The sequence below is a fragment of the Cadophora gregata genome (assembly GCF_030347475.1).
Source record: "Cadophora gregata isolate MNR1 chromosome Unknown scaffold_5, whole genome shotgun sequence".
In the NCBI taxonomy this organism is placed as follows: domain Eukaryota; kingdom Fungi; phylum Ascomycota; class Leotiomycetes; order Helotiales; family Ploettnerulaceae; genus Cadophora; species Cadophora gregata.
Genome location: NW_026695928.1, coordinates 1,129,910 through 1,151,899, shown reverse-complemented (window position 1 = coordinate 1,151,899; position 21,990 = coordinate 1,129,910). Strand labels below are relative to the sequence as shown.

At 47.1% G+C, this 21,990-nt stretch overlaps 8 protein-coding genes and 1 non-coding gene across 9 annotated transcripts; 4 read left to right on the top strand and 5 right to left on the bottom strand.

The window, feature by feature from the left end:
* Positions 1-182: 182 nt before the first annotated feature.
* ONS95_011155 (uncharacterized protein) lies at positions 183-1,119 on the bottom strand (the record flags this gene model as incomplete). Its single annotated transcript, XM_058504753.1, has 4 exons — positions 183-257; positions 443-684; positions 741-841; positions 1,016-1,119. The coding sequence occupies 4 exons, from the start codon at positions 1,117-1,119 to the stop codon at positions 183-185; spliced, it is 522 nt and encodes a 173-aa protein (XP_058359309.1).
* A 1,031-nt stretch (positions 1,120-2,150) lies between these two features.
* ONS95_011154 (uncharacterized protein) lies at positions 2,151-4,439 on the top strand (the record flags this gene model as incomplete). Its single annotated transcript, XM_058504752.1, has 5 exons — positions 2,151-2,471; positions 2,598-3,609; positions 3,662-3,906; positions 3,959-4,287; positions 4,352-4,439. The coding sequence occupies 5 exons, from the start codon at positions 2,151-2,153 to the stop codon at positions 4,437-4,439; spliced, it is 1,995 nt and encodes a 664-aa protein (XP_058359308.1).
* Positions 4,440-4,899: 460 nt separating this feature from the next.
* ONS95_011153 lies at positions 4,900-4,994 on the bottom strand. Its single transcript has one exon. It is a non-coding gene; the product is annotated as a tRNA-Glu (tRNA).
* A 2,115-nt stretch (positions 4,995-7,109) lies between these two features.
* Positions 7,110-8,723, bottom strand: NMD3 (ribosome-binding protein; the record flags this gene model as incomplete). Its single annotated transcript, XM_058504751.1, has 2 exons — positions 7,110-8,595; positions 8,644-8,723. 2 exons carry the CDS (start codon positions 8,721-8,723, stop codon positions 7,110-7,112), a joined length of 1,566 nt encoding a protein of 521 aa, XP_058359307.1.
* Positions 8,724-9,530: 807 nt separating this feature from the next.
* On the top strand, positions 9,531-10,753 carry ONS95_011151 (uncharacterized protein; the record flags this gene model as incomplete). The annotated part of the gene is made up of 3 exons (XM_058504750.1): positions 9,531-9,677; positions 9,729-10,458; positions 10,506-10,753. The coding sequence occupies 3 exons, from the start codon at positions 9,531-9,533 to the stop codon at positions 10,751-10,753; spliced, it is 1,125 nt and encodes a 374-aa protein (XP_058359306.1).
* A 90-nt stretch (positions 10,754-10,843) lies between these two features.
* Positions 10,844-12,375, bottom strand: ONS95_011150 (uncharacterized protein; the record flags this gene model as incomplete). The annotated part of the gene is made up of 2 exons (XM_058504749.1): positions 11,885-12,375; positions 10,844-11,814 (listed from the first exon to the last, which is right to left on the bottom strand). The coding sequence occupies exon 2, from the start codon at positions 11,711-11,713 to the stop codon at positions 10,844-10,846; it is 870 nt and encodes a 289-aa protein (XP_058359305.1). The 5' UTR covers positions 11,714-11,814; positions 11,885-12,375.
* A 121-nt stretch (positions 12,376-12,496) lies between these two features.
* On the top strand, positions 12,497-15,583 carry ONS95_011149 (uncharacterized protein). Its single transcript, XM_058504748.1, has 2 exons — positions 12,497-14,275; positions 14,424-15,583. Exons 1-2 carry the CDS (start codon positions 13,623-13,625, stop codon positions 15,232-15,234), a joined length of 1,464 nt encoding a protein of 487 aa, XP_058359304.1. The 5' UTR covers positions 12,497-13,622; the 3' UTR covers positions 15,235-15,583.
* Positions 15,584-17,206: 1,623 nt separating this feature from the next.
* On the bottom strand, positions 17,207-18,963 carry ONS95_011148 (uncharacterized protein). Its single transcript, XM_058504747.1, has 7 exons — positions 18,724-18,963; positions 18,441-18,673; positions 18,318-18,389; positions 18,217-18,270; positions 17,983-18,160; positions 17,581-17,936; positions 17,207-17,526 (listed from the first exon to the last, which is right to left on the bottom strand). The coding sequence occupies exons 1-7, from the start codon at positions 18,893-18,895 to the stop codon at positions 17,242-17,244; spliced, it is 1,350 nt and encodes a 449-aa protein (XP_058359303.1). The 5' UTR covers positions 18,896-18,963; the 3' UTR covers positions 17,207-17,241.
* Positions 18,964-20,783: 1,820 nt separating this feature from the next.
* On the top strand, positions 20,784-21,692 carry ONS95_011147 (uncharacterized protein; the record flags this gene model as incomplete). The annotated part of the gene is made up of 3 exons (XM_058504746.1): positions 20,784-20,853; positions 20,913-21,416; positions 21,493-21,692. The coding sequence occupies 3 exons, from the start codon at positions 20,784-20,786 to the stop codon at positions 21,690-21,692; spliced, it is 774 nt and encodes a 257-aa protein (XP_058359302.1).
* Between the last annotated feature and the right edge of the window lie 298 nt (positions 21,693-21,990).

Sequence of the window (21,990 nt, the reverse complement as noted above, 5' to 3'; positions counted from 1 at the left end):
CGGTACTTCATATATGTATTATTCATTTTGGCAGAGTATGGCACCATATTCAAAGGATTTTGGGGCACCTGCCGGGTATCACAACAGATCAGATTTCCTGTAGAGTAATTCAAACCAACCTTCAGTGACTAAAGTCCGTATGACGTGAAATTCCTCTTATTACGATCTCATGTGAATAATCATCATATTCGTTTCGAGTTTGTAGCTAAAAATAGTACACAAACGCCAACAATGCTGAAAGCGATGACGGTGAGAACCTAGTATGATTGTTAGCATTTGGTGGAAAACCCATCTCTAAAGACCAAATATCCAACATGGATCTCTCCCAGAAAAGCTCGTCCACTCATTTCACCCTTCTGACCCCTCCAACCCTTTAACAGAATCCAATCTCCTAGATTCCCAACCAATAACCGCAGCAGATAAGAGAAGCGATCCAACTCACCGACTGCGTCTTCCACCCAGTCTGCACGATGGCCGCCCTCTTACTATACTTATTCACCGTCTTTATATAATTCCCAAACCCCAGCGCCAGACAGCTCAGACTCAACAACCAGAATATTATCCCCAAAGGCTTCGCCATTCGCAGCTCGAGTCGTGAGGGTTGTGATTTCAAGTGGAAGGAGACGACGATTGCGATGCTGACGATGGCCATATAGACGGAGAGGCGGAGGTAGGAGAGGAATGCTGGGGGAGAGGGGGGTTAGTGAGGGGAGGAAATGGGAGGGGAGAGGAGAGTTTACTTCGTTCGTTGGCGCAGTGGTCGCGGGCGTCGCTGTCGGTGTTGTCGAAGAGGAGGGGGCCAAAGAATGGGGGTACGCAGAAGATCGAGGAGGCGTTGTGTCTGTTGTGTTTCTGTTAGTATATTGAGCAAAGCTTCTGCTCGTCTTTACCCCTCTATTCCCAGTAGCCAATTCCTGCCTCTCTTCGGCAACTCAATTGCTGCAACGTCGAAACTCTGGTGACCAAAAGCTTGATCGAGAGAAGATATAGGGGGGACAGAGGAGAAGATACTTACGCAGGGACGTTCACGGGTGTAAAGCGCACAGGGAGTCCGAATGGACTGTAGGTATTTCGTCGCCCTACTTCCTCCTCATCGTCGGAGATATCTGCCAGAGGCATGGTGGACACATGGGATGAATCTCCGGTTTCCAATATAGAGAGGGAAGAATCCCTTAGAAGGGTGCTTGAATGGTGTTGTGGTGAAGTGTGTAAGTGTGTCGCTTTGCGCTTTGCGTGCTCTTATGATCCGGTGATATCATTTGCCAATGGCTGCTCCTGTCCTCGGCTCTCTGCAGCTGCAGTTGAGAGCTGCAGGTGGGGCACCGGTAGCAGTTGCAGGGGTATTTTCGATGTCCTTGTTCAACCCAACTTTCGAAAATTGGGTTGAATAAAGAAATAGAGAATAATTATCTTCTATAAAGATGCCCAAATAAGAAAGTCTTTCGGCTGCCATGATTTAGGTATGATATTTACTGCACAAACCGTGGTACTTTGTAGCTCCTCTGATCCTGTCATACCTTATCCAGCTGGTGCCTCGGAAGCGGCCGCATTACTTTTCGTCCCAACCTTGCCATTGGCAGAGGTTCCTTCGTGAGTCCCCATTTTCCACATGGCCTTTTGTACAACTTCAAATGCTGTGAACGTCAATCTACCTTAACGCTCAAGTGAAAATGAGATCAAGATTTGCTACCATCCATGCACATCTCGCCTTCTTTAATCAGGTAAGAATACCATGCCGTACCTCTTTCGCTTTCTCGTCTCTCCAAAGCTTGACTCACTGGCCGTCGGCTACATGCTCCTCTTTGAGACAGGCTCTTATCTATTGGTGCAGACTTGGAGGGGTTAGTTCTGGGGCGATTACAAGTAGCAGGAGGGGAGAGCTTTGGTGGGGAAACGGTCCGCCTTCTCTTACCTTAATCTTATGCACCTTTTAAATCTCCGCCTCTTTTTTTCTTCTTTTCTATTATTTATCTTGCCTATATGGTACCTATCTTTACTTTTATGATATCCTCAACCGACCCCCGTTGCGTCCTTGAAATCTATGCGAGGCTGCACTGCTGAGTGCAGAAATCAATTTGAGTATTTGAGCCAAGTCGGCCAGCCATTGTTGACAGACGACCCCGAACTCTACGCCCTCCCCATTGTTAAAAATGTCGAGCTCCTCTGCTCGACCGATCCGGAAACAACCCAGTCGGCACTCAATTGCGCGATCACCATTCAGCAATTCGTACCTGTCGGGCTCCTTCCTGCCTGGCTCGCCTCTAGCCCAGGAGTCGATCGCACGGGATCTTGAGGAGTGCGACGACGATGATGGGGTCAACAATTCCGAAAATGGAACGTCAAGCTCTGAAGATGATTCTTCGGAAGCGTCGACTGTGCGCCCTGAGGCGGTGCAACACTCCATGGCCAATTCGTATAGGAGGCCAAGTTTTGTAGCCTTTGGAGGGACGAGGGGTGCGGTGACGCCGCAGGTAGGCGAACACATATTTTCTGGAAATTTTATTACCTGAATGTGCAAAGCTGCGTTTTCAAATTTAGACAAGTCAATGATTTTGAAATCTAATTGGACAGAATACTAATGTAAAATGTCAAAACAGCTCCAGGAACCGACCTACTTAACGAAGAAAGAAAAGAAGGCAGCAAGAAATGAAGAGAGAAGCCTGCTAAGGGACAATCATCTTGCTCCACCGAAACACCCTGAACCGAAAGACCGAAGTGCTCTGAGTCGGTTGTACAAGCGGCTATTCAGTACCAGGAGACCGAAGACCGTGGCAGACGAAGAGGCGGATGCTGAAGACCCAACATCCATTGTAGGGCCGTCAGAAACGACTGCGTTACTGGGAGATGGTGCACCTGAATCTGCGAGAACCCGTCATGAGAGACTGAACGCTCAATGGGAAGCAGCTGTCGCATCTGGGAAGATCAAGACAACATGGCAGCGCGAAGCGAAGACGTTGTGGAAATACTCCAGTCCTCTGGTTGTCACCTTCGTGCTTCAATACTCTCTACCAGTCGCCAGTATCTTTACAGTCGGACATCTTGGGAAGGTGGAACTCGGCGCAGTCAGTTTGGCTAGTATGACTGCGAATATTTCTGGATATGCGATATACCAAGGATTGGCTACGAGTTTGGATACGCTATGTGCGCAGGCTTACGGGAGCGGGAAGAAACATCTCGTTGGACTTCAGCTGCAGAGAATGGTGTATTTTCTATGGATTCTGACAATACCAATCGGCATACTCTGGCTATTTGCTGAGAAGATCTTGGAGAAGATGGTCCCCGAAAAGGAATCTGCAGAGTTCGCAGGACTTTACCTCCGAATCTTACTCATTGGTGCACCCGGATACGCTTGTTTCGAGAGTGGGAAGCGCTTTGTACAGGCTCAGGGCTTGTTTTCTGCGACTACCTACGTTCTGCTTGTTGCAGCACCTCTGAACGCTTTCATGAATTGGCTGTTTGTTTGGCATTTCGATTGGGGCTTCGTTGGTGCTCCAATTGCGGTTGCTGTTACGGATAATCTTTTGCCGATTCTCTTGTTCCTATATGTGAGATTCGTTGATGGTCGACAATGTTGGAACGGTTTTACTTGGAAGGCATTCCATAATTGGGGTAAGCATCGAGTAGTAAGTTTGTATGCGAGAAGCAAAGCTAACATATATAGGCCCAATGATCAAGCTTGCGCTACCGGGTCTGCTAATGGTCGAGGCGGAATATCTAGCATTTGAAATCTTGACACTTGCAGCCAGTTACTTCGGTACCACACATCTTGCTGCTCAGAGCGTCCTGAGTACTATCACTGCAATGACTTTTCAGATCCCATTCTCGACTTCGATCGCAGCCTCAACTCGTATTGCGAACTTGATTGGTGCTACTCTCAGTGATGCTGCGAAGACGTCCGCTATAGTGGTGAGTTCAGGTCCTCTCATTTCTTGGTAACATATGCTGACAGCTTGCCCAGGTAATGATAACAGCAACTGTCATTGGAGTATTCAACGTCATTCTCCTCTCGTCCCTCCGCAACCTCATACCTCAACTCTTCACCAACGACCAAGGCGTATCCGACCTCGTCGCCCGCGTGATGCCTCTCTGCGCAGCATTTCAGCTCTTTGACGCCCTAGCAGCCAATTGCAACGGTCTGCTTCGAGGTCTTGGAAGACAGGAGATAGGAGGTTGGGTTAACCTTTTCTGTTATTATGTTATCGCGATGCCGATCTCGTTCTATACCGCTTTTGCGCTGGACTGGGAGTTGCATGGTCTTTGGTCAGGAGTGGCTCTCGCCCTTGGCTTGTAAGTCTTATCATTTCTAGGGGAAGTTGAGGTGAGGACGGGACTTAGGGCTGACTTTTGACAGGGTCGCTGCTGCTGAAGGATATTTCATCTGGAAGGCCGATTGGAATCAAGCTGTTGAAGATGCTCAGACGAGGAATAACGCTGGCTAATGCAGCCTCCACACGGATGAAGCTGGATATGATTCAAAATTGAGTTAGAAATTTGGTTTTGAGTTCGATATGTTGCGATCTACGGGCTTACAGGGACCCTCAGATTCTACATATGATGGGCATGATGATGATTTTGATGATGGAATGAGCTGCGGAAATATTAGATACGTTTGTGGTTTGATTCATTCTATCATACCCTTGTTGTACCTGCAGGCGCTGGGTTTGGAAAATTTGATTGTTGTACATACTCTTGAGACCTAGACCTCAGGAGATGCATTTAGGCTGGATAAAGAAAATAAAAAAAGATTACTGTGGAATTATGTTCCTTTCCTTCACTTCATGAGTCTATGACCTCTGCGTCATATATATTTCCAGAACGTCGCATGTACTTGCCTGGTGTTGCGCTGGATTCCAGCTTTCCATATCTGTGAAGGCAAAAAAACTGAAGACAAAGGAATGCTTCCGGAACGGGGAATTGAACGCCGGTCTCATGCGAGCTTTCATTGCTCGGTGCAACTTGAAAGGCAGAAATTCCAACCACTACACCATTCCGGATCATATCATTTGATGGAGGTGGATTCGGTATCTGGGTAGATGACGAAGATAGCGAAGTTAAAGACAAGGAAAGTTATCTTTGAAAGTTAGGTGATGCCAGTTGAGCTGGGGGGGAAACAGGTGGATTTACTGAATCTGGCACGAATTCATACTATAGCACAGATAGAAAGCGATGACTATTAGTGGAGCATGCCCGACACTAAGGTGGTTCAAAGTCAGTGTATTGTATGCGCGGTAGCTATGTTAACGATGACGGAGCCGAGGGTTTCGCTTAGCTAACTCGTTCGGAGCTGGAAGTATATCAACAAACAAGAAAAGTTCAAAAAGAATAGTAGCATTACGTATCGCGTACATAAGCAACGGTGACAAGAAAAAACAATCCACAATACAAAAAAAGAGGCAAAACAAACCCCTTTTCAGGGCTCTGCTTCTTTCTATTAAAATCCTAATCTACAATAATTTTATAATCAATCTTTTAAACCGTCTCGAGTCTTCCCGGTGAAGAGTTTCTGAGGTTCCCCCCGGTTCTGAGGCATCAGGTGCCCTAGTCGTTGCATACCATTCGAGGACGGGCAAAGGGCTACTCTTGAGCTAGGAACATTGGGCCTCCACTGTGAGATGCAAAGGCTTTTCGGCGGGGATAATTGGAGAGTGTGGTGTTGGCGGGAGTGGTGCCCTGGCGAGAAGTCGGGAGGGAATTTGCATATTTCGCTAGATATTGGCGTGGTTTGTGTGGGATGTGAGAAGTGAGTGCGTGAGGTGGTTGGTGTGGTGATGCCGGATTTGAGCCGGGCGACGCTGGAGCCAGCGGCGATGGGTGACTTGTGAGTCGACGGCATGGTATGATTTTGGGCCGTTTTACTGCATCGCTATGTGTCTCAAGCTTTCAAGTACACAGGCAGTCTGAAATAGGAGACGCAAAAACAGGATAACTTCAAGTTGCTCAACAACTCTGCAGCTGACCTGCATCAACGAAAAGATATAGGGGCATTTAAGCTCTATATCTACAGATTTGAAAGATTTTTGCAAAATTCAGTGCCCTTTTGAGTGTTACCAGCGGGCATGTTCAAATGAATGCGACAAAAGACCACAAAGTTTATATTGTGACTCAAATTGTCGCGAGTACTGTTGAAAATTCAGTTATCTACACCTACCCCAGTAGAGATAACTTAGTTTCTAATCAGATGGAGTACTTCTCTACGCAGCTTGAGCACGAAGACACTACCTTTGAAGTGAAGGATCTCGGTGGTCGTTCAGATTCTCGCTTAATCCGGCTGCTCACAACAGGGTAACAACCAGTAACACAACATAAATCTCGCCCAGAGTTCTTGACTATGTACCGCAGAAGTTTAGACAAATTATTTAGGAGCTAAAGAAAGGATATTTTTATTATCGAATATGTGGCAAGTCGGAGGAGATTCAGTCTTCTGGGCGAAAGCACTTCGGCAGCTGGATTTACTCGTGTATTTCTTCATACTACTCCTTGGCATTATACCTCAGTTCAAGCTCAATAAATGGTGCAATTGGAAATATAAGTTATGAAGCGATAAATAGATAGCGTCGGATTTTTGGACGCTGACCACGCTCGAAGAACTGTCAGCGCTGGCCTCGATATCCTCGCTATCCTGCCTAGCCAGGGTAGAGAGTGAGCCAGGACTTTTTCGTACAATACATTTTGGTTACAATAACGATAGAATTGCTTCTGTTAATTCATTTCGCGTGCGATGAAGTTTACTCATAGGGAAAAAGTAGATAGGTACAGTGAAGGAAGATTCCAGCTCCACTGGACTGCTTCCAAATAGACCTTGTCAACAGAACACATTCTAATGTGAGGGCAATTTCTCATGCCTCATAAGGAAGTGGGAAGGGGACATAAAATTCTGTTCGTTTTGAAGAGAGGTTCAAGGGGCACTTAAGGGGACATGAAATATCTCTGCACAAGCAACAAGGAACCGAGAATTCAGAAGACATATAGCATTTGGCCATGGTCGCAAAATGTGAAGTGCTAGCCATCTAGCAACTCATCTCAGTATCCACACCCGATGATTGAATTGATCCAGACCAACACCTTTTTCTACCAAACGCCAACATATCAGATGCATTGCCCAAGGCTCCCTACTTGTCCGTAACAGCCAACTCATCAAACTCATCAAGCAACTCCTCCATATCGATATGTGGAGTCTCGTCCTCCCCATCATCGGTCTCGACAACGCTCATAGCCTCCGCATCAATCTTCTGTTGCTGTTGAGCCTTGTACAGGGCCATCGTTTGTCTCAACTCTTCATCCTCCTCAACATCTCGCAAGAACATCTCGTAATCCTTGTCCATACGCTCCTGGTCGGACTTCTTGGGCAATAGATCGCCCTCGTCTCTGGCCATACGCTTCAGGCGCCAGTTGCGGTTCTTCGCCTTCTTCTTTCTGGCGTAGAACTTCTTGACGAGCATGACGTCAGGTATTTGTGACGAGTATGTGTGGGACTCTTCGAGAGCCTCGAATTGTGGACTATTGAAGTTTGTGCCGGTAAGTAAGTATCCCATCACGGAATCTCCTGGATGTAGAACATTGCCCAGATGTGTGCGGGTGTAGTATGTCTTGTCGTTGGACCCGAGATCTGAAGCACGAGCGACAGTCGCTTCAGCCAAAGCCCATCTTCCCTTTTGTGGTCCCAGCAGGTCGATGTCCATAACAATAAATTCTGTCAATTCTTGAACATCGGCGAGAGATGTAAATGGAGCACGCCAGTAAACTGGGGTGCTGATATCTGCGGTTTGGAGAGTTGCGGGGTCGAGGACGTTGACTGTGGTTCCCACTCGGTAGCAAAGTCCGAGTGGTGAGATATTACCAATCTGCTTTGCGAGCTTTATGGGTATCGCCACTAAATCGTCTTTGCAGATAGGGACCAGTTCGACGGAGTATGAGAATTTGTAGGATTTGGTAGATGTATGAATATCCATCGAGATCAGTTCTTGGGACTTCTTGCTTCGAACAGGTGCGACGGAATTGAGGAAATCGACGAATTTCTCGGCCTGATTCCTTGCTGAGTAGTAGAAATCCAACCCATCCTTCACCTCCTTAATATTGATTGTGTCCTTGTGTGCGCCGTGCTTGAGAATGAGTTGTTCGAGGTAGAGGAACGTTCTCTTGTGAGGAACCTTTTGTCGTACTTGTACACAAGCTCTCCAGGTATTCGCAGTGTAGGACTTCGCACAGTCGGGACACTGCTGGTACGCGACGATATATTCCACCTCAAATGCCTGCTGCAGCACAACTCCCTCTGAAACTGAATCTTGGATTGTGAGCTTGACCTTTACTCTCCGAGAATGCGGTTCCGTCCATATAAAGCTTGCGTCGATAATCCGTACTTTGTGTAGGCCTCTTAGTTTCTTCAGGCAAAGGGCGAGCAGTTCTCTGGACTCGAGAGCAGCCACAATCCAACTGGAGGGAGGAAGAAGCCATCGATCGCAGTCTCTGCAGAAATGTAGGGTAGCCTCGCGCTGGATTCCTTGGGAGACGTCGACAGTAAGCTTCACACAGTCGTAGCAGAGAGCACCTGCAGCGGTCGTTCCATCGATAGCAGCGCCACAATTACAGCATAGAATACTGCAAGATGTTAGCAGAAGATTTGTGAAATGCTGAGGATGCTCTTACGTTGCGCCATTTTGCTGCTGATCTGCTGCTGCAAATCGAGTTGCAATAGACACCGGGGCGTCAAGGTCCATGGCGGACATCTTGACGGTATTTTCTGGTTGTTTCTTGAGTTGTTGGTGGGGTTCAAGAAAATGTCAAATCTTCGAGAACCCCGCGATTTATCGAGCCGAAAAATCGTTATCTCAGCAAAGCCGCCACCAAGCAGAACGTGATACTGAGTCATGCTTCGAAATACAACCTGGAGGAAGTTTGATGGTTGGGGAATGTACTGTTAGATTGACATTCCACTGTCCAAAGATAATTTAGGAGTCTCTAGATTGTAGATACCAAACCTGAGAGAACCACTTGGCAGCAGACAGACACGTGAATTTTTGTCACATGACCATTTCAGCACCTTCTACCTAGGTAGGCGCTCTTTGCCTAGCTTAATCAAGCCTCGAGGTACTCCACAGAAAGGCTGTATCAGATGGTGGATGGAAACAAATCTCCAGCTTTATTTGTGCTTGCCCATGGCCTATATTTCCCTTGCACTTCGTGATATTCGAGCTTAATTGCATCATTCTTAGCCCGATCAAGAGCCAATGATAGTTGCTTCCCCTCAACGACGTCAAGCAATCGTGACCATCATTCAGTATGTCGTCCTCTTTACCTTGCAGGTAATGGGTACTTTTCATAGCGTTGTCTTCACATTAAGTTGCTCCGCACCAATAAGCGCTGCTGAACCTTACAAAGGATGGATGTATCCCGAATATCCAGGAGTGGGGATTGCTTGTTACAAAAGACGCAATTCTTGGAAGACGCAATATGACCGAGTTTTGGAAAGCAGATATAAGAACTCTCTTCACCCTGACTCTGACGGACGAAAACACTATCCACTGCCTACCAAAATGGCTCCTTCAGCAACAGAAACCGTCACTTTGGAAAGTCGCCCAGTCAAGCTCACGAGCAACGTTGGGCCGTACAAGGAACTTGCACCTATCGGTTATGAGAAAGATGCAGAAGAACAAGGAAAAGATGGTTTCTCTGCCGCCAAAGTATGTATCCAATGACTGCATTCATGTCATTGCGCCCTGACCAGCCAAAAGTACAAACACTACCTCCCAACCTGGGGCATTGAAAGCTACCCGCCTCTGGAGCCTTTTGAGCACAGAGACCACGGCCTGGACGCTGATCCGAACTTCCCAGAGCTTCTGGCAAGTGGTGTTACGACCAACGACTTGACTCCAACTATCGGTACTGAAGTGACTGGGGTTCAACTGAGCAAGTTGAGCAACGCTGGAAAGGATGAGCTGGCACGGTTTGTTGCCGAAAGAAAAGTCGTCGCCTTCAGAGACCAGGACTTTGCCGATCTTCCCATAAGTGAAGCTCTTGACTATGGCAGATACTTCGGCCGACTTCATATTCATCCTACTTCCGGAGCCCCGGCTGGATGTCCGGAGGTCCATCTTGTACACCGTGGTGCCGGAGACAAAACAGCAGAGCAATTTTTTGAAACCAGGACCTCTTCTGTAGCATGGCACAGCGATGTCTCATACGAACTACAACCTCCTGGAACAACATTTCTCTACATCCTTGACGTCCCAGAGAGCGGTGGAGACACCCTTTTCGCCAATCAAGCGGAAGCATACAACAGACTCAGCGACGGATTCAAGGAGAGGCTACACGGTCTCAAGGCTACTCACTCGGGCATAGAGCAGGTAAATGCTTCTAGGGGCAAGAATGGCGCAGTTCGAAGAGAGCCAGTTGTGAGTGTGCACCCGATTGTGCGCACACACCCTGTCACAGGGGAGAAGGCTCTTTATGTGAACCCACAATGTAAGAACAACGTTCTCCTAGATAGGTTTTCATCTAACAACCTCTAGTCACCAGGTCAATCGTCGGTTACAAACATGAGGAGAGCGAGGCCTTACTCAAATTTTTATATGATCATATCGCATATGGCGCAGACTTCCAGGCTAGAGTCAAATGGGCCGAGAAAACGGTGGTAGTGTGGGATAACAGAGTCACTTCTCACTCCGCATTAGTCGACTGGAAGTCGGGGCAGAGAAGACATTTGGCACGAATTGCAGCGCAAGCTGAGCCCCCAACTGAGACACCCTTTAAGGCTTGATCATATAGAGTACTTGAATGTATACAATTAGCAACAGGCAGAAATGGGACTGAAAGGAGCAACACACATGCGTTCAATAGAAGAACGTTATCAGAAGGTAGGAATAGAATTGTAGTCCACTTCCTTCTTAATCTGCTGCTCCTTTTCCTTTTTTGCTCTGGCTAGCCGGAGTCGTTCTAATCTTGACGGCTTCGGAGCGGCTTCCACATTTGGCCATGTCGTCGTAACAGCATTAGACCTGACTGTTGGTGACGATTCGGTCTTGATGAATGGATCTAGCTCAGGGTGTGGAGATGCTGCATTGAGAGGCTCCTTCTTAATTGTGGCGGATTTCGAAAACAACGAGCCGGAATGGAGACTCGAAGGTGCGATAGCATTTTGAGACGGAGCAATCAGCTTTGGGGCAGGTATTGGTGCATCGAGATCGTCATCGTCATCCGTAGATTCGACAGTCAGATCAGCTTGAGCACGTTTCGTAGCGTGTTTGGGTTCAGGCGAGTCTATGAGGGACTTACACTGATTGCTATTTGATTGTATCGCTGGTTTTTTGAAGCCTGCTGCAGCTCGAGTCGTAGCTGTTGAACCGAGCTTTGCTAGCGATGCGGCTTTCTTGCGAGGACTGTCCATCAGACCGTGAAGCGTAGTCCCAATATAGGGAAGTTCTTCAGCATCGCTCTCCGATTCTGCACCATTCTCTTTCTTTCCAGTGAGCTTTTCAATCATCGCTCTTTGCTTTTTTGCGAGTGTAGCTGCTTCTAATTTCCGCTTGGTCTGATCCGGCATTTTGCCAGTAACGGGTCGTGAGATGGAGTTAATGGTATCGGCATTTTGGCTTTTCACAGCTTTCTGTTGCCTTTTGTACTCAGCAGCGTGGAGATGAACTGTGAACTGCTGAGCTACTTCAATAAACTCGTCCTCGACCATGCGATACCTGTCATCATTGTCTTTGCCTTCCTGCATAAAGCTGTGAAAGGTCAGCTGATCGAGTACGAGATTTTGCTAAGGTGTACTATACCTCTCAGATGGTGGATCCGCAGCGGGCGATGAAGATGGAGGGCGACCTGGTCTCCGTGTTTAGCTTCCCCACAATGGGACGAGCAGTAAGGTAACGACCAAGGAAACAGGACTGACCATGATCACGAGAACGTTCTTTCTTGGAAGTAACCGTTGACTCCTCCTCTTCGCTACCAGGCGTCGTCTTTCGGACTTTCTGTCGCTTCGTCACAGGAGTACCAGCTGGCCGTTTTGGGCGAGTTGTTGTGCTCGAAGTAGCCCATGGAAGCTTTCTAGGCATGTTGCACAGCAAGCCAGGCAGGTCAGCTAGGAGATGTGGCGATCGTGGAAGCCACAATTCTCGAAACTAAGTCTTGTTGAATTTTGCTTCCGATAGTCTCATTGACGTAGCTCTGAAATCAGGAAACGAAAAAGTCCCAGGTTCTGGCGCGCTGGCCAGGGTATAAAATGAGAGGGGGCTTTAATGCAGATATTGGTTGCATCGGACAAACACAAGTAGATGAGAAAACGATACGGCGGGTCACGCGTTTCTTTCAAGGTATCAAAGAGTTTCAAGATGTTGTTTGCTAACAGGGTCTTCCCTCTTTAGCCAACAAGGCCACTGTTCGTCTTGACGTCCTGTCCTCAAACGACGCGATACGCGACTGCCTGTGAGAGGTTTTGCTTAGTCAGCTTCGCTTGGATTGTCCAGTCCAAGCCAAGACATCAATTCGAAGACCATAGAAGCCAGGGCATCCAGATGTCCACCTCCACGCCGGCATCCTCAATCCAATCTTACCTATGCTTTTAGCCCTTTTAGTCATTCATTCTCAGCCCTTCGATTGACAAGTCGCCAGGAGACATGCTGCTCTACAAACAGAACACCGTTTTCTTAATTGTCAATTGAGACTCACTTTCCTTTTATACGGGCTCTTCCCCAAATTTCTGCTTATTTCATGTCTACCTAGCCTTCGGCAGCAAGAGGCAACAGGGTATTTCATCCTGGCCAAATCTCAATATGGCTTCAAGGTTCTGGGCATCATCGGAAGATTTGAGCGTTGACTCCTCTGCAGAGGGTTTTGGCGGCTCACGTGATGAATCTCATGATAGCCAGAATCAGGACGGCTTCGAAAGTACAGACAACCATGATTCAATGGGCGATGTTGGTGCTCTGGCACGTATCATGGCTTCTGATCTGTCAAGGCAAACCCTACAACCGTCACAGCATACAACTTTCTTTTACCTCGCGCTCATTGAGGCGAGGTGTAAGAAACAAGCTGCAGTGTTCATCAACAAACAACGTCGTCCTGCCGACCACCTATCCGAAGAGCATCCTGAAGTATGTGCTCTGGCTAAAATAATCTTTTCCGATGTGCAGAGAGATCTAGCAAGGGCTGGCATGCTGCCTGAAGAGTTCGTCGGTCAACATATTCCCGAACTGCAGTCGTATCTCACGTCTTTTGACACTGCTATCAGCAACATTGCAACAAGGAAAACCTCCGACATCTCTGGTGTACCAATTATATCCTTTGTTGACACTCAATCTCTTCCATTCGTCCCTAGTTCGTCTCAACTTGAACAGTCGCAAGACTATTCGAATGCACTTGTGCGTCAAGACCTTAGGATGGCCCTTTCAGATCGTCGTCAGACTGGTGGCCAGTCCCCCTTCTCCTTGTTGTATCCCGCCGGAAGTACGTCAGGGCCTGTCTCAGAATCACGCTATGGCAAAGATTACCAGCAGTAAGCAATCATCTACTATCTAGCAAATCAATATATCCTCCGAATTTCACTCTCCCGCTACGGGTGGGACCAGAGTTATTGCGACGTCAAGAAGATGTGACTCGTCGGATCTGGTCCCCTTTGCCCGAGCCCGGCTATGAGATGGATCTCTTCACATGCTCATAGCATTGCCAGTTTGGTCTTTTATTGGAATTGTTGTGAGATTGGAGGCACGCCGAGTATCTTTGAGGCATTATGCTTACATCCCATTTCTAGGTTATTGAAGCTTGGCAGCGGAGGCTTCGGGAGTGTCTATCTAGCAAAATACTACCTCGATAATAGATCATATGCCGTCAAGCAAATAGTTGTCCCGGCCGAAAAATTCCTGGGCGCTGCTGGTAGGGCAAAGGTAGACCAAGTGCTTACCGAAGCGAGATCTTTGGCGCAGCTGGATCACCATAATATCGTTAGATATTATCATACCTGGGTCGAGGAACGTGTTCGCACAAGCACGACCCGTACTGACGATGATGAATCCGATTCCGGTTCAGACACTGATTCCGATCCTCGCCCAGACTCCATGGAACCCATCACGCAAGGTGCGCACAGTATACAGCTCGGCTTGGAGCGGAGCCTCTTTAAAGAAATCAGGAGAGAGCGACAACGAGCAAGTTCCACTGCTGCCGAGGAGAGTAATAACTACATCATCTTCGAAGCCTCCGATTCATCGAAGCCTACTCCAGGATATAAAAGCGCCTTTCGCCAACCAGGAGAAATTGATAGCGATGATGAGGACAGCGATGGACAAAAGTGAGTTTATTCTCCATTTCCTTTTTTTTTCCGGGTCGCTCCGCAGAGTTCAGGTATTATGCCTCGCCTTCCAGACGACTTCCTTGTCTGAATTTATTTGTTGACATCTACCTGGAAACGATTACTGACGCCGAACTCCTTGAATTAGCGACAGCACAGAAGAAATCCCGAGAAGTGAAATCCCAAATGAGGTCACCATCTACAGCGGAATTGAGAAGGATTTGGTGCTGCACATCTCCATGTTTCCATATCCATTGTCTCTGGACGATTTCATCTGGGGCTCAGGTGCAGAGAAGATTTCTGGAGAAGCCTCGCCTCGTCACTGCTTTCATACACTACCGACGATCCGTCTTCTTCTCGCTATTCTTGACGGCACAGAGTATCTTCATCGAAAAGGCTTCATCCACCGTGATCTCAAGCCTCCTAACATATTTCTTTCTATCCTCGAACCAAATGAGCCTGAGCGCCACCAGTTCATCAACATCTCAGACTGCAAGGAGTGTGGCACCTTGGGACAGCCAGTCTTTGTCTGCCCACATATTGGTGATTTTGGCTTGATACACGACCTAAAAATTGTTGACCAGGATCCTCTGGCAACACCATCTCGGAAGAAGGCAGCTCTGGAGCCATTTCCGTTCTCTACCGTTGCATCCCAGCAGGTCGGAACAAAGTTTTACTGTCCTCCAAAAGTACCAAAGGAGCGTCCAATCTGCCCCAAACTCGACGTATATAGTTTTGGCGTGATCACATTCGAGATGGTCTACAAATTCGGCACAAGAACGGAGCGCCAGCACGTATTGAGCAACCTGCGAAATGGAGATTATCCAATACACTTTGAACATCATTCACTGGCCGAAGGTATTAAGGCGATGCTGTGTGAGGATCGAGACAAACGTTGGGACTGTGCTCAAGTTAGGAAGTGGTTAAATGGCAAGCTCAAGGTGGAGTCTGAACGATAGATTCTGGTGAATAATATGAGAGTGTCGACATGGAAGGTTCCGGGCATAACTGTATAAATGTTGGAGTATGATACCATGGGGTCAGGCAGCTGGAGTTGGTCATTCGCAGCGGGTTCGGCATACTGTGTTCACTCTGCATGCACAGCGGTTGATTCATATTGCCTCCTCAAGAGGCCAAGTTTCTGAATTCCCTCGGACACGACAGCGAGTAGCGAATTAGAAAAGCAAATCACCACTTCGCTGGATAATTTCGGTGTGCGTGATGCAGTATACCTCCAATTTGAAAACTAATATACAACTAGGACATCGTCTCTGCCGGTGCTCTTGCCTCTTTAAATCTGCAGTAGTAGTAAGCTGTCCCCTCTTCTCCTCTGAAGCCACACACCGGGTACTAACGCCCCTTGCAGAAAGTGTCTAACAACTTTTCTTTCTTCTCTGAAGATATCCATAGCTTTTCTCCACATTACAAGGTTATTTCTCTTCTCTTCATGTATCTTTGGACCCTCCAATTCTTATTCCGAAGATCTCCAGGAACCGCCTAATCAGCACCCAGATCACAACGCACCAGATATTGAAAAACAATCTCACACTCAGCAAGCCCTGCACATTGATCCGCATCCGATTCAGCAGGCCTGGTATCTTAAATGGGTTCGAGATATATCTGCCAGCTCGTGATGGAAGGTTGAGAGTCTGTAAGTGCGCTTGTGCGAGCTGAAATGCTGCGAGATATGGGCTTGATTGGGTGGGGATGTACGAAATTGCTGAGTGAGTCGATTCTGAGAGGATATTTGATAGTATAGACTTCAGAGTTGGCAAAGAGAGATAAGCTCCAGCGTCGGGAGAACTATGTGGATTGATGATAAGAATGTTCTTTGCGTGGACGAGGTGAGGCGAGCAAGAGCAGATGATGACTTGCACATGCGAGCAACTATGCTCTTCCCCGTAACATTTCTAAGCGGATGTCAGACATAGCTTCAAAGCAAGCACGAATATTTACTCACTGCTGATAGTTCCTGCCAATCTTGCTTATTAGATTGCATATCTCCCTGGGGTGGTTGAGGAGAATACATTTTTGTATGTATATCAGAGACGGAAAGTACCCCAGAACATAGTAAGAATTCCAGCTCCCGGGATTGAAGGAGGAAGAAAGTGCTTGTATTATTTACTTGTCTGATCAACCTCGATTTCGCTCAGCACGGCCCCCATTTCTCTGCTATGGGTCTCGTCTATCGAGTCTCGGCCAACGCCTCACACATGTCGCAGCTCGCGAGCAGCCTTCCATCGATCCAAATTCAGGCGTGCACCAGCCTCCAGTTCATCAAAGTATGGAACCAATATGTGGGCTCGTCCAGTTTCGGATCGCATCTCCAGCACCAACGTGGGCGTAGACCCAAGAGATGACCTGCATGTGCATGCAGCATAACTCGGCAGCATAGCCCAATACAACCAATTTGGCTTTGCTCGCCTTCGCATCCGCGTTCAAACTCCACAAGAACTCTTCCCCATACACCATCGTGCCCCAACTCTGCAGGTCGAACCAAGGGTTCATGGTGCAAAGGAGTTTAGCCGCCGTCTTGGGAGCGCCTCAATGGCTGTCTCGGGTGTGCAACCGCCAAAGCAGTCATATCTTGGGGTCGGAATCCACCTCGTCAAAGTGTAAAAAGGCGGGTTGTGACCATTTGGCGGACGCAGTTGGTAATATTTAACGAGACGGAACGGCTCGTTCAAAATACCTTTCTCACCTCATTTCAGCTCTTGGTAGATCGAGACATCATCGATCTACTTGCAGAGGATCTGAGATCTGGTGTGAGACATGACATTTCAATCTCAGAACAAAACTCGCTTCGTCACGTCAGAGGAATCGATACACGTCACGGACTGTGCCCAGCGATGATAAGTTCAAATATGCTTCGCAATCATTAGACAGAAAAGTGTCATGTCGGCTACCGCACTCATATTATACTAGATATATAGCCCAGTAATCTCAAGAACCGCCCATGATCAGATTTACTTCCGGTAAGTTGTCAGGGCAGGACTTCCAGGTGCCGCAGGTGCAGAGAACTTCGTCTCGACGAAGATTTTCTGCATGCCATCTTCCTTCTTCTCGAACTTGTAGTAGACATCATCAAGTTCGTCCAGTGAAATACGATGAGTAACCATCTTCAGTGGATCGATCTCGCCACTTTCGATCATTTTGCAAAGTTTCTCCCAATACAGGTGCACTGGGGCTTGTCCATTACCAATCAGACGGATACCACGCTCCATCAGTGACCCAATGTTGAAGTGATTTGTCTTGACTCAGTCAGTCATGATTTTTCGTTCTTCTTGAGAGAGTTCGACACTTACATAGCCAACATAAACGCCAGTGACACCACATCTTCCGTAATTGCGGACAGATGTAATCATCTCATTAATAATCTCCGATGTATCTGTTTCCAACCCAAGCTGGAGTTCGAAGTAGTGAGCCCATCCTTTGGCATATTCACCTGCTACACACTCCAGAGCTACATCTGGACCACGTGGACACAGTTCTCGTAATTTCGAATATACGGTCTGTCCCTTTGGAAGAGTGCTGTAGTCGATGAGTTCCACTTTTGGATACTTGGACTTGACGTAGTCGAGCCTCCAGTTGCTGTCAATCATGATAACTCGACCAGCACCATTCATAAATGCAAATTCGGCACACATTTGACCGATCGGACCTGTAGCGGTTAGCTTTAAAACTTTTCACTGCGAGAGGAAACATACCAGCTCCCCAGATTGCGACGGTGTCGTTGGGGTCAATGCGAGTGTCGACCACACAGTTCCAGGATGTTGCAAGAACATCGGAAAGATACAGTCCCTTCTCATCAGGGACACTGTCTGGAAGCTTGAGGAGGTTTACATCTCCATATGGAACCCGAGTATATTCAGCTTGTCCTCCAGCCTGTTTGACATGTAAGCAACGAGTCAACCTGTTGAGACAAGAACACAACTACTCACAAATCCGCCAGTGAAATGGGAGTAGCCAAACATTCCAGCTGTTCGTCCGCCGTACTGTCGATAGTTAGTACAAACTCTTCCAAGTCCAATGCTTCTCTTACCATCCCATTCTCCATCGAATTTGAATTTGTCTTCTCGCATTGAGAAGACAGTTTCTGCTTACAGAAGAAGCACTCCCTCAGTCAGCAAATAAATCATCTCGAAACTGGGAATTGAGAGCTCACATCACCACATGCAATCTGGAATGAAGCCACAACACGATCTCCCTTCTTCAATCCCTTCACAGCAGGACCCATCGAATCTACGATGCCGCAAAACTCGTGACCAAGAATGTCCCCCTTCTCCATCTGCACAACACTTCCATGCAGAAGATGCAAATCACTTCCGCAGACAGTCGATCCCGTGATCTTGAGAATAACATCACGGTCTTCCACAACTCTTGGCTTGGGGACGTCCTCTAATTCAAAACGTGAGCATCATTCGTCAATTGAGGTCAAAATAAAATACCAATGTTGACGGTATTCTTTCCGTTCCATACAAGAGCCTTCATCATCTCGCCACTAGGATCAGCATATTTCGCCCTGTCTCTCCCTGGGTTCGTGATATCCTGAGCTGTGGTGGCGTTGTCACCATGGCCGACGGCCTTTTCCACAAGGGCTGCTGCTTGACTCAATGCCATTTTGAAAATAAGTGATATTGCTTTTTTTTGTGTGATAAAATTATCAAGGTACGATAAAAACAAATTTGAATTAATTGTTTAGATGAAGAATCCCTCTTTCATAGGTACTTATTGCTTGCAATGCCTGTAAAGTCGTTACGTCACTACGACCAATATCTTACCGACGTCACTTGACGAAGATCTCGAAAATTTGATTGACAATATGTTACAAATCTTATCACCGACAATATAAGACATCATGAAAAGAAGTATTTCGGCAGTTGTGATTCTGAAACTCGATTGCACGATGTTACGTTTGCAAGCTTCGTTGGAGAAGCTGTCAAGGTCGCCACCAATTTCCTCGGCTCCCTTCCTAACAGCCACTAAGAGAAAATAGGTCAATCAGGGAACACAGGCACACGCGAGACTGTGTGAATAGTGAAATCTCGGAGCCATAAAGTACGCTTACTGCTTCTTGAGTCGGGAAATCTCAGGATTAAACGTCTGCTGCTCCACTCCTTTTGAGTCAACCTTGGTTTATTCGATCACTGGAATAGCTCCAGAGCTGCAACCAGTATATCAGTGGAAAAACTCAACGTGCATTCGCAAATCCGATTCACCCTCCGCAACAAGCCCTAGTACAGCATCAATTACTTGATAATCAGCCTGAACTAATCCATATCAGCTTCGTGGCTGCGACCGACACTTGGACTGGGGGGCAAGAGCATCAAATACATGCCCTATAAAAAGTCAGTATTCTTGTGGCAAGATTTATTCATTTCAGCATCATATGAAATACGAAATTCAATAACTTATAAACTCCGGGCTAGACATGTCACTCGGTCCTAACGCCACATTCCCGCACCTTCGAAGCAAATGCATCAACTTCATTTCTGAACGATTGCCCTGCTCCAGCCGAGATGATCATTGGTGGTAGATCAGATATGTCCCCTTGCGCAGGCTGGAGCAACATATATGCTGACACCTTTCTTGCCTCTTGAAGGGGGGTGCTTCATTGTGGTGTTAGGGAAACAGGAAAACAGGCACTAAGCGACGCAACAATTGTTGTAAACATACCTTACAATATCCCTTGTTACCACCAAAACACAGAAAATGTGACGATAAGACAAACTGAATATAGGTTCACGAAGAACAGTCCTTTGTTCCCACTATCCACCGTCGCTATACTTGATTGGCATGGTGTGCTGTGTGCTTTTGGCACCAACCTATCGTCCAAGATCACGAGATGGTAGAGAACTATCTTCCGCGATAGTTTGTCTGACCAGAATGCAGACCCTTTTCCCAGTGCCGTGATCCGTGTCCTTCTGTTCAAAATTTCGACGAGATCGAAGTCGCAAACGCATACTCCTATCAACGCCTAAGGTTACCCCGCATGAATAAATGTTTCCTAGCCACCCAATCCGTCACTCCGTCTTCAGATATACCACGCAGCTTCCATTGGGGAAGATGTACCCGTCTTCAGTTGAAACAATCCGCACCGACGGCAAAGCATGGTCTCTGTCCCGAACAAATTAACATTTTCTTGGCTTCCGAGAATGCCTGCAAGCTGACAGCCAACCACGCCAAAAATTTGCTCAATTCCCCTCAATATCCACCTACAGCAAGCCCATCATACGGCTGCGTGCGTGGATCAGATTTGAGATCATTTTCATTCAATTCCACCAGTAGTCAGCTGAATCTTTCATGAGTGTTTAGGGAACGTTTATTGGCCCGCTCGGGTAACTGTTTCTTCCATATTAGATGTGCATGTTTGGATGGAACCTTAATACGACCACATGGGAATAGTGGGGTTTAATATGAGTGTTTATTTAAGGTATATAAGAGATGTTTGGACGGCGGAAGGTGAAAATCATAGCTTTGTTGCTTCAGCAAGATCTTCCTAGCGGTCATGTTCTCTGTCAGTAAACTTATATGCCTGCTTGGCTTGGCCAGCACTTCACTTTGCCAAAATGTCACAAGTAAGTAGCTTATGAGAATTTGAGCCCCCTTAAAATATGGCCACTCACTATGGAATAAGATTCCACATTGCCCTACGCATTCGGCATGATAGTCTTCCCTGGCTTCCAAGCCCTCGATGTTTTCGGTCCCCTAGACGCACTGAACGTCCTTGCGTTTACAACCAAAATAAATCTCACAGTCATCGCCGACACACTCGATCCCGTATCGACCAATAAAGTCTCTTGGACTAATAGCTCTGTCGGTGCTACGTTTGGAGAGACAATTCTTCCAAGCCACACATTCGCTACAGCACCACCACTTGATGTCTTGATTATCCCTGGAGGTTTGGGAACAAGAGCACCGGGAACGGGATTAGATACTACAATTGCCTTCATCAAGGACCGTTATCCTGCCGTCAAGTATCTGATCAGTGTCTGTACCGGTGCTGGTGTTGTTGCGAGGGCGGGTGTATTGGATGGGAAGTGTGCAACTACGAATAAACTAGCTTGGGCAACTACTACTCCTTGGGGCCCAAAAGTTAAATGGGTTGCGCAAGCTAGATGGGTACAAGATGGAAACATTTGTAAGTGTTTTCATGAAATCTCGGACTTTCACAAGTTCCTCCAGAGTAATGTACATCCATCTAATCCACGATACAGGGACATCTTCTGGAGTATCTGCTGGAATCGATGTGACCATCGCATGGATTGCGGCTGTCTTTGGAGAAGCAAAAGCTGTTGCTGTTGCCAACGGAATGGAATACCACAGACAGAATAATTCAACGGATGATCCGTTTTCTGCTTTATACGGCTTGACCAACGCGAAGAATTCAACGAACCAGGAGGTGGATAGATGCTAGAGTGAAGTTCTGAAGCAAAGCTTATGTTAGTTCTTTTTAAATCCAAAATAAATACTTTTATGAAGACAAATGCGGGCATGATGAACATGTCGTGTGGGTCGAGGATTTCTGCCTTCTGGCAACCGACCCTTCTCGCCTCAAGGGCTCGCTTGAGCTGGGACCCAACATAAACAATGAAGTACACCACTTCACCAATTCAATTCTCCTGCGTTTCATTATGGTACTAATTTACGAGCGATATTTGCGAGAGCATAAAGGCACGGAAGAAGGAGCGGGCTAGGATCGAAATAAGGACTGT